Genomic DNA, 10,372 nt, shown 5'->3' with positions numbered 1-10,372 from the left:
GCTGTGTCCCCTCCCAGCTTCTTGTGCCCCCCAGCCTGCTCGCTGGTGGGGTGGGGTGAGAGGCAGAAAAGGCCTTGACTGTGTGTCAGCACTGCTCAGCAGTAACGAAAACATCCCTGTGTTATCAACGCTGTTTCCAGCACAAATCCAAAACACAGCCCCATACTGGCTACTAGGAAGAAAATTAACTCGATGCCAGCTAAAACCAGCACAGACATCCAGAGTGCAGAGTCTTGTCAAGCACTGGTATGTGTAAATATCTGAAATTGTGAACAGTAAGAATAGATAGTGGGTTACAAAGTGGGTACAAAGTTACCTACGAAAGCAAACACACTTACCAGCATGTTACTATGGTAGGTCTCCTACCTGCAGAATGGTGTTTGGAAGACCTGACGAAATAAGGTTAGATAATCTGCCAAAACAGGTTTATACAAAAAATCTGTCCTTCACCATCATTAACTCCAGTCTCGTAAAATTCTGAGCCTTCTCACAGCTGTGATTTGTTCCCTCTATCTGAGTACATGTATTATTCTTTGCAGCATTTTTAAAAGTTGTGGTGCAAGTACAGTATTGTTTACGTATGAAAAGGCAAGAGTCTGAATTTTCAGATCTCAGCCAGTGACCAACTTATATGAAGAAAATAAACACAAACAAATTACATGTTATTAGCATCTCATCTTTTAAGACATATTTCTGCCTTAGGTGATTTAATTGGCATTTCTTAGCCTGTCTTTGGAGTGCTAGTTAGACAAGCTGGTGACTACATTGCACCATCAAAAATTTAAACCATTGTGAAGAAATTACCTAAAATCTTACATGTACTTGCTTTCAACAAGGTCAGTTATGCAACATCTGCAGACTAGTTCTGGCCTAAACCTGTATGCACCAATCTCTTCTACATGGCAGAAGACAATCCTGGATGAAAAGCCCCAGTGGCATTTATGGGCCTATTGCTCTAGTCAATATTAGGAGAGACGAGTAGTCTCCTGGTTTTAGATGAAGACCAGGTTTAGTAATAAGTTCTTTATGAAGTCAGTGGGAATGTGTTGGAGGAAAGTTAGTTCTGCAACTCCCATAGGGGTTCTCTGTCACTGAGCGGGGACACATGAACCACTGCAGACGACGACGGTGTGTGCAGAAAGTAGCTCCACATGCTCTGGTGGTGGCACTCTGGCTCAGAACTGGCTAACAAGCTTCTTCCTCTTGCAGAATAGAAATAGTCCTTATTTCTTTCCTTTCCCCTCCCAGTACCAGCTACAGGTTTCAGCAGGTCAAGAACATCCAGCTGTATTACGGCTCCAAGTGGAAGATAAAGACTCTCCCAACACTCCAGCTTGGAGAGCAAAATACAGAGTAACAAAAGGCAATGAGAAGAAACAGTTCACCATTGAGACGGATCCGGACACAAATGAAGGCATTTTGAGTGTTATCGAGGTAAGGAGCAGTAATAGATGAGCTACAGCATGGCAATGTGTAGCGTGGCCAGTCTGATTACAAGACTGATAGCATCTTAGCTGAGTTTGGTGAGCTCAGCTCACCTCTGAGTTCCAGGTATATAGAGGTGACTGCCAAACCAAAGGTCATAACTGCTAATCAGACTTTTGTCTGGGGTTTTCAGCCTCTCAACTATGAAGATGACTCTGAGATGAGACTTGTTATTTCTGTAGCAAATGAAGAACCTTTCTTCTTGTGTAAAAACGGCATTGTGAAGATCTCAAGCCTAGAATCCATGAATACAACTGTGAACATCAAGGTCTTACAGTCACAACGGGCTCCTAGGTTTCATCCTCCTATACTTACTGTCCAAAAAGAAGATTCAATGAAGCCTGGGAGAGTATTTAGAAGGTATCCTGCCACATATCCAGAAGATGTGCCAAATAAGATAAAGTAAGTGGAGATGATTCTAACCTTCAGAATAAGAAATAGCTTAGGAATATAAAGAGGTTTTCAAGCTTAATTTGATATACATACATATATGAATATACAGACACATATATTTACACTTATATGAACATATACATTAGAGGTGCAGGTTTGCTATTGATGATACCGCAGATCCAGGTAGCTGGTTCTGTAAGATACATTTAAAGGTGCAGTCAGTTCTTGGTTGCTCAGTATTTCTGTTGTCTTCAAAATATTTTTGCCTAAAACCAGGTTGCATTATTTATATTTTACTTTTGATGACAAAATTTTGATGCCATAGAAAGGACTAAGGTATGCTTGGCTTTAAGAATGGTAATCTGATGTGGAAATTAGATACTTTCTTAGCCCCTAGGAACAGTTTTGATGGGCCTGTACAAGGTATGGGGACTTGTATAGGGAACTGTTTGTTGGCTGTGTTGAAACACAGAGCTTGTTACAGAGTTAACAAAAGGTAAGCATCACTAACAAGTAAAAATACCTACAGAGCTTAAAAGGACAAAGAAAGATGCAGTAGAATTTTTCTATTCTTCAAAATCCATTTAAGATTGTAACTTGTAACTTTTTCCTTTCTTTTTAAGATATGAACTAGCCCATGACCCAGATGGTTGGCTGAGTGTGGATGAGAATTCTGGAGTTCTTACTGTGGCAAAAGAATTTGGTCAAGAATCCCCTTATGTGAACAACAGCCTGTATACCATTATTGTTCATGCTATTGATCATGGTAAGTAGCCGGTCCGAAAATATTCAAGCAGTATTTGGACTGTTTGAGATGAGGTGCGTGTTAGATATAAAATGATAGCAAGACTAAGGATCTAAGTGGAGAATGGTAATGCAGAACACCCTAATGTTTAAAACTTGTGTTATGTGTAACTAGTAGGATAAACCAGACAGAGATCCTGCCGATGGACTGGCTTTTGTCGATACCCAGTTGTGAGTGTTTTTCTGTTTCTTTTGCTCCTATCTAGGTGTTCCACCACAGACTGGTACTGGCACCATCCTGCTTTACTTGTCTGACATTAATGATCGTATGCCAACATTAGTGGCTCCTTCTTTAGATGTGTGTGTCAAAAAAGAAGGGATGCCTCTCATTATAAAAGCTAAGTCTGCTCTGGTCCATTCACATTCTGGGCCATTTACATTTGAGCTGGCTGAGGACTCTGAAGATGTGAAGCATAACTGGAAATTAGGAGGGAACTTTGGTGAGTTCTTCCTTTCATGTCCTTCATGAGAAGTTCATTGTCAGTTATGTGCTCTCTAGTTATTTCACTGTCTCTTACCTTTATGGTTTGTTACTGATTAGTCTCAATGAGACTGAAAGGACATGGAAGAACAGCTTTCAAAATATAAAGTTTGCAATTTGAAAAAAAGTTACATTGTTCTTCATCTCTGCTGAGGAGGACAGGACCAGAAGCAATGTGCTCAAATTGCAGAAAGGGGGATAAGACAGTTGCATTTGATTAATTACCTGATGAATTCTAGAGGTTATCGGTGCAGCTATGCCAGAATGCAGCAAGATTGGGACAGATCTCTTTGCCCAGAAGGCTCAGCAAGGTGATAAAGTGGGATGTCATCTTGTCCTATTTACTATGATGCATTAAGGCTGGAAAAAGTATTTGAAATCGGGGTGCAAATGAATTTCCTTTTGATTATCAACAGAAGGGACTGTAGAATATCAGACTCCTTTCTATGGATCTTGAAATAATTTGCTTCTCTACTTTTTAGGGGAGTCAGTTGAGCTTTTAATGTTAAGAAGCCTCCCAGAAGGTAGCTACTTGGTGCCCGTCATTATTCAGGACAGGCAAGGATTTTCTACAAGGCAGAATCAGCATGTTAGGCTCTGCTTTTGCCCAGATGGACATACATGTAAAGACTCACCACTTCCACAAGCAGCAGTGAGACTTGGAGGTGGTGCCATTGCAATAATACTGATGGCTTTCTTATTACTACTGGGTAAGTAACCTCCTAACTTATGCATGCAAGTTATCTGTCATCTGCCCATTGGATCTCATTGCACTTGCAGCTCATGAACATGTGCTAAAATCTACCAGCCTTAACAGGAAAGGCCATTTGCCTTAATGTGTTAGAGTGTAGTCAAGGTGCAAGCAGTTAATACTTGCACTCTTCATGGCGCTTCCATCCATGTGTCCTGGGGTCCATGACCCATTCTCTCTTCAAATTTTAGGAAGACCTTAGTTTTCCAACACAAGACATTGCCATTTCCATCCAGTAACCGACGAGATCTTTTTTGATAGCCAAGAAAACTTTCAAATTACTAGGCACTATGATACAATGTGTAATGCAGAGGAAGGTGTTCTCCAAGGCTGACGACACAGGGTAAAAGACACTAGAAAGATTAGTGAAAATTATCTGCAGTCATGGTTGGGATGTGAAAAGGTGAGGACTGTGTGTTATAGAGAAGTGAAAAAGGGAACGTAACACAGATGCATGGAATACTATTGTATGAACAACAATAAATACAAGTATGTAACCTAGGAAAAAAGAAAATATCGAAACAAAAAACAGAAATGTCATGTTAACAGGTGGAATTTTTCAGCTTGTTACTTGTGAAAATCACGATTATATTGTGGCTAGAGCACAACTGGCAAATGTAGATGTGTCATTAAGCTGAACTCTAGTACAACAAAGTAAATATTCTTGTTTGCTTTGGATGAAATTGAATACTTGACTTTTTTGACATTAACCATGTACTGGCTAACTGGAAGTAATGAATTTCTCCCATAGGGTTACACTACTCAGTAATTGCTTGTTATAGAGCTGCTTCCTCTGTAACAGCTCGTGTTGTTTACTGCTGAAGAGGTGAATTTATTTTCAGATTCTTTATCTGAAGCAAAAATTAATAGATTATCTGACCACTATTCCTCTGCTTACCTGTGAGTGATCTAGTATGTCTGCCTGCTCAGTGCAGTGCTCTGTGGAGGTAACAGCTTGGCTCTCTAAAGCAGGCTAAGCACTCCAGGCCAAGCATCGCATCTGCACAGCTACATTGCTGGAGTTTTCCGAGTTAGCTCATGTGGAACTGGGCTGGGTACCTCACCAACCCACTGTATTGAGTCATACAGATCTATACACAATGCCCATTTCACCATTCCCTTTCTTGTTTCAACAGTTTTCAGTATTCTACTTTACCAGTTTTACGTGCTGGGATCTAAAAGCAAAGCTATTGTTCTACCTCAAGAAGGTGAACAGACTTTAATCAACTATAATGAAGAGAGCAGAATGTCTTTATCTCAAGTAAGTGCAAAAGCATATATTCACATTACCCCACCAGTGTTGTGTGGCTGAATCTGGTAGTGGTCATCTTTTATTATGTTTCCTCTGGTTTTGGTATTGAACAAAATAAAGGGGTTTTTTTGCCACTCTCTGGGGAGTGGTGTTCTGTGTGGACTGGATAATGCTACTCTGGTGACAGACTATTATCACTCCTACCATTTTTCAGTATCAGCAGGACCTTCCCAGGTGCCTCATCCTACTGATGAATCCAACAGATGAGGAGGCACATCATCTCTTGTCACACTGCCCATACTAGTGTTTTCAACAAGGAAGTAAATGAAAGTGAAAAAGGGAATAGTCTGCAAAAATGTGATCCTTCACAGCCTAGTTCAGTTTCTTATTAATACCATCCCTCTCCCTGTACGCAGGCTAAGCTGGATATTTCAGATCATGCTGCTCTACCACCTGTGCCTGTGGAGGCTGGAAAAGAAGTGATTGTGGAGGTAACTGCCTGTTTCCTTATGTAAATGCCCTTTTTTACACCACAGACATTGGTAATCCCAAGAATGAGGTTTGGTATTAATAATAGTGGGAAGAATAATGCAATATAGTTCAATTAGAAAACAAGTGTCACTTGTTGGAGATTCCACTGGTATTTAAAATACTGTTGACAACTTTTTTTTCCTAACAGCTTTCAGTTTGAGGCAGGCACTTCTTTTCATTAGTTATTGTTCTAAATATTTGGAAGTGTAATTTCTTCCAAAATTCTTATCACAGTACCTGAATTGATATGCACAAGATTTTATTCAGTCCTTGGCATAAGTGAAATGGAACCATCATTCTTCAGATATCTATCAAAAACATGATGGTCAACACCTTCTACTTAATATACTGTAAAAGTGTGGACAGGATTTATGAGTATTTTTATGACTGTAAGATGTACTTCTCGGGGTTTGAAGGCTTTTGAGTTTGTTCTGTGGGTTTTTGTACTGTATTCTCTAACAGATGTCTATTTTTATTGTAAAGAATGCCTGAAGGCAATTCTGGTCTACATCAGTAGGTGATTGCCATGCGTTCTGTTCACAAGTACGTAGTAATCACCAAGAGACTCTAAGAACAATCTCTGTCTTACAGCACACAAAGAAAATGTAAAATAGTCTCTTTTATGTATGTGAGAACCCAATTCCACAATCCTTAAGACCATAGTTAAGAGCTAGGATTACCTGTCTGAGTAGACATTATAAAGTTCTGAGGTCATGTTTGGTGCCATTAATGAAAAGGAATCCAATAAATTTAGAGGAAGAAACATATTTAATTACTGGAGATTATGAAGAATGCCTACAGTTGGTGACTCCATGTACACATGGAGTATGTACTTATAAGAATACACATGGAATATGTACTTATAAGAAGAAACAGTCCCTGGGCAGAAGAAGGTGCAATGTAACTGGAGAAGACAGCGCAAGAGAAATGGATGTAACAGAGAGAAAGATAATTGGATTTATTTGTATCTGAAAGAAATGTTAGTAGGTGACTTTATGCCGGTCAAACCTGAGATACTATGTCTGTCTTCCAGGGCGGCCTGCACATTAGTTACGAGACGTTGCAAGTAAGACACCTTGATTACATCATACAGACAGTGGACAAAATACTGGGTCAGGTAAGAAATGAATGTTGAATCCCTCCTTTGTCAAGTTGGCTTGTAAGAATAGGAAAAAAGGCTTGCAAAACTGGAAAGCTGCTATGGCTTCAGTTACTCTCTCAGCCCACATCTAAGAAGCATTGCAATTGAAAGCAAGGGATATATTTGATGGGGAAACATTCAAGACTCTTCCTTGTTGAAAATGCCTTGTCTCCTAGACATCTTGCTGCCTCTGGCTGGTCATTCAGCAGTTACTGCAAGGCTGGGTTCTGTCACCTGTAACAAACTCTTCAAGACGGGGAAGTGGGGCTAAAATGCTTTCTCTTGCTGTGCAGTGTTAAAGTTCGGTTGCCTGCTCTTTCACTTCTGTGCTATCAGGGAAATCCTAGTTTGTCTTGCCATGTCCTGTCTGGCCACTGCATGTTCACAGGCCTGTCCTCCATGCCTCCTTGGGCAGTCATGCTTACTTGATAGCTGTCTGGTCCGGGGCAGATCAAATGCTCTTTTCTGCCTCATTTGTACTCTAGGAGAAGTTCAGGCGCTGGTGCTTATGCAGCTGAGAGTTTCAGTAAAACTTTTCCTTATCAGAGAAAGACTCATACTCTTCACTGTAACCTCCTGGCTTACCTGCCTAATTCGCATACCATGAATTCCTTTACTTTCCAAAAGGGCAGTAGGAACTTCCATGATGATTTGCATCATTTCTTCCCTTCTTTAGAAACTGTATTACCAAAACACCCTGGAAGATTATGGGGCCATCTATGAACCTTGCAGGTACGCTGAGGAAGGAGAACTAGAACGAAATAACTCCGCCTGCTCTGTCTCCATTGGCAGTGAGGAGCTGCCTGTTGATTTTTTGAACACTCTGGGACCAAAGTTTTCTGCTCTGGAAGAAATCTGTCAGAAGCAATTTCCATCATTCAATTAATTTCAAAAGGCTGTGACTACTTTATGGTGTTGCAAAGGCTTCTGGCAGAAGCACTGACAAATTCTGAAAAAAAGAACTGCCTGTGGCAGAAAGCGTTGCGGTATGTTTGCACCATGAGTACCTGGCCATTTATTCTTCCTGCCTACACTGTTCACATGCCTGTGGCCAAGAACGTGACCTATCTGGAAGGTCCACGTGGCTCTGCAGAGATGATGGAGTGATTTTGGCATATTCTGTGCAGACTTACACAAATAGAAGATCTGATATTAAGGATCCTCAATTTAGTATGCAAAGGAAAAAACCAGAACTACTAGGCTAGAAATTCCAGTCAAAGTTCCATATGGAAATAAGCCAGTATTGAACAGAGAAGGCAATTACCAGCTAGGCCAGCGATACAGTCCTTTCTCCAGTAAGAAGTCTCTTTAAATCCAAGATTAACTTTAGTGCAGTGCCATGTGGATCTGACTTGATGATCAAATCTTTTATTTCTATATGACACTGAAACATCGAAGAGAAAGTGCACTTCTACTCTTAGTGTGACTGTAACCGCATAATGACCTGAGAGGTCTGCACTGTCCTTGCCTTTTAGCATAAAACAGGTGCTTATTTAGTGTTTGCATGCTTATGCTGGCATCTGGTGGCCCTTAGTATTATTACAATATCGTAAATACTCTAAATGCTAAGAAATTGTTGACGGAGGACAAGGTATGGTTATTCCTTTCATTCAAATAACTACCTTCTCTAAATTAGCTACAAGTGACTGTGATGAAGAAATTCATGGGTTTCCTCAAGCACCATTGATAAAACAGATGACATGATAAAGAAAGGATGGTATCACGTTTCTCTGTATGGAAACCACAGATGTGTTACTTCTAAATTTTGTGATTTGTGCATGTCTGAATGTGTGCAATTGACCTATGCTCAGTTATAGCATGGTGGCTATAGGTGTTATAATACATGAATGAGGAAAGAATAGCTCAGAAGATAGTATTCTGCCATTAGGTAAGTTATACAGGCAGTAAGAGATGGAATTAGTCACCATTCTTGCTTCTGTTCTATTACAATTCTGTGCTAAAAGAAAAATGCTTTGCCTAAGGCAAGCACTAAGTCTGGTATCTAAGGCACTGTTCTTCTGTTTGAAAGTTTACATAAACAATAAATTATGCTTTTGCTCAGATGTTATTAACTAATAATTCAAGGCTGGAAACTTCAGTCAAGTGTGATAAAAGAATTTGGCTGCGTGGCAGGCAGCTAAGTTTTCCTAAATGCCAGCAGCAGGATGTATTTACACAATAAATCACTACTCTGATAAACTGTCCTTAACTTATAATTCCACATAGAAGACTTCAAATCATGGCAGTGATTTAGCAGCACTGCTAATGACCAAGATGACTTTTTTATTGCAAATTATAACCGTATTGGTAAGATTAGAACTGTGCTGTGTTTTCCTACTTCCTCTGAAAATTATACAAGATTAAAAATAACAATGAAAGTATTCTGTGTGTTTATTGTTTGTGTAAAGTTGTGTTGGGTCTACAGGACACCATGCTTACAAATACCAAAACATGAGATGTGATCAGATCCACCGTTGCTACTGCCAGAAAAAGCTCTCTCTCTCTCTTGCGTGGAAAAAAAAGAACTGTTTTAATGAAAAGCTATTGCATAGCAAATGAGAACGTTCCCTGGAGGTTCTTACAATCACATACGATGTGCCCATACAGGTAGTAACATTCATTATTTCAGTGTCTTCAAGGATTTAGGAGACTTATACACACTAAGCTAATACAGCTTCCCAGCATCATTGTGAGGTAACGATGTAGTGTTTACACTTTAAAGAGCAGAAATTAAGGCTGAAAGAGCTCCTTGGTTGACCACAGTCACACAGAGCTTGCAGCAAACTAAGGAACGGCACTTGCCCATTGTGCTCCATGTATATCTTGTCTTTCACCAATAATGTTGACCTTTGCAGCAGCTTTTTACACCATTCTTTTCGACCAGACCTGAGGAATATGCACTCTGCTACGGTCATATCAAAACAGTACAAAATACAGTCTTGGAGCAAACAGTGATGGAAGTAACAAATAATTAAAACTTTCATTTTACAGATAAGGGACTGATGCACAGAAATCGTAAGTCAGCTCCCATAGTCAAAAAGAGACTTGCAGAATGGATCTAGATTTTCAGAATGCCCTTTTGGCACTGTAATCATTGAAGTATCATTATAGTCATAATTCCTGTCAAGGCCTGTCATTTATGCAATTACCTGGACAAAAAATATTCCTCCTTTTTCTCACTACGGATTTGCAATCACAAATTTGGTGATGTGACACTTGAACTCCCATTAATGATCACACTGTTTGTTGATCTTTTTATCTATGGTAGCTGTATATACCATGTAAGTGCATAATGAGGTGTTCAGTTCATTTGAATTATTGTTCTAATATTTTAAATATCACTATGTGCCTTTTAATAGGAATGAGTACTTTTATGTAGGAATGACAAAGCATGCTACAAACACCTAAATAACCATGCAAACTGCTGAAAACTGTTATGATTCCTGCTGCCAAAATACGGACAGGTAATCTGTCATGCATCAACTGGGGGTGTCTGGACAACAGCAAAACTCAACAGAGGATCCAGAAAGTCTA

The 10,372-nt window shown here is 39.8% G+C and overlaps 1 protein-coding gene across 1 annotated transcript in view; it reads left to right on the top strand.

Annotated features, from left to right (window-relative positions):
• CDH26 (cadherin 26) overlaps positions 1-9,151 on the top strand; it is a 14,730-nt gene extending 5,579 nt beyond the window's left edge. The window contains exons 8-15 of the mRNA XM_009273958.2: positions 1,249-1,434; positions 1,619-1,887; positions 2,502-2,644; positions 2,889-3,122; positions 3,646-3,873; positions 5,051-5,175; positions 6,731-6,814; positions 7,515-9,151. Coding sequence (XP_009272233.1) covers positions 1,249-1,434; positions 1,619-1,887; positions 2,502-2,644; positions 2,889-3,122; positions 3,646-3,873; positions 5,051-5,175; positions 6,731-6,814; positions 7,515-7,724 — 1,479 coding nt within the window. The 3' untranslated portion in view covers positions 7,725-9,151. The remainder of the gene's footprint in view (positions 1-1,248; positions 1,435-1,618; positions 1,888-2,501; positions 2,645-2,888; positions 3,123-3,645; positions 3,874-5,050; positions 5,176-6,730; positions 6,815-7,514) is intronic.
• The last annotated feature ends 1,221 nt before the right edge of the window (positions 9,152-10,372 follow it).

Source organism: Aptenodytes forsteri, unplaced genomic scaffold (assembly GCF_000699145.1).
Source record: "Aptenodytes forsteri isolate BGI_AS27 unplaced genomic scaffold, ASM69914v1 Scaffold47, whole genome shotgun sequence".
NCBI classification, from domain to species: domain Eukaryota; kingdom Metazoa; phylum Chordata; class Aves; order Sphenisciformes; family Spheniscidae; genus Aptenodytes; species Aptenodytes forsteri.
Note: the sequence above shows the minus strand (reverse complement) of the source record. Positions and strands in the feature narration are given on the sequence as shown.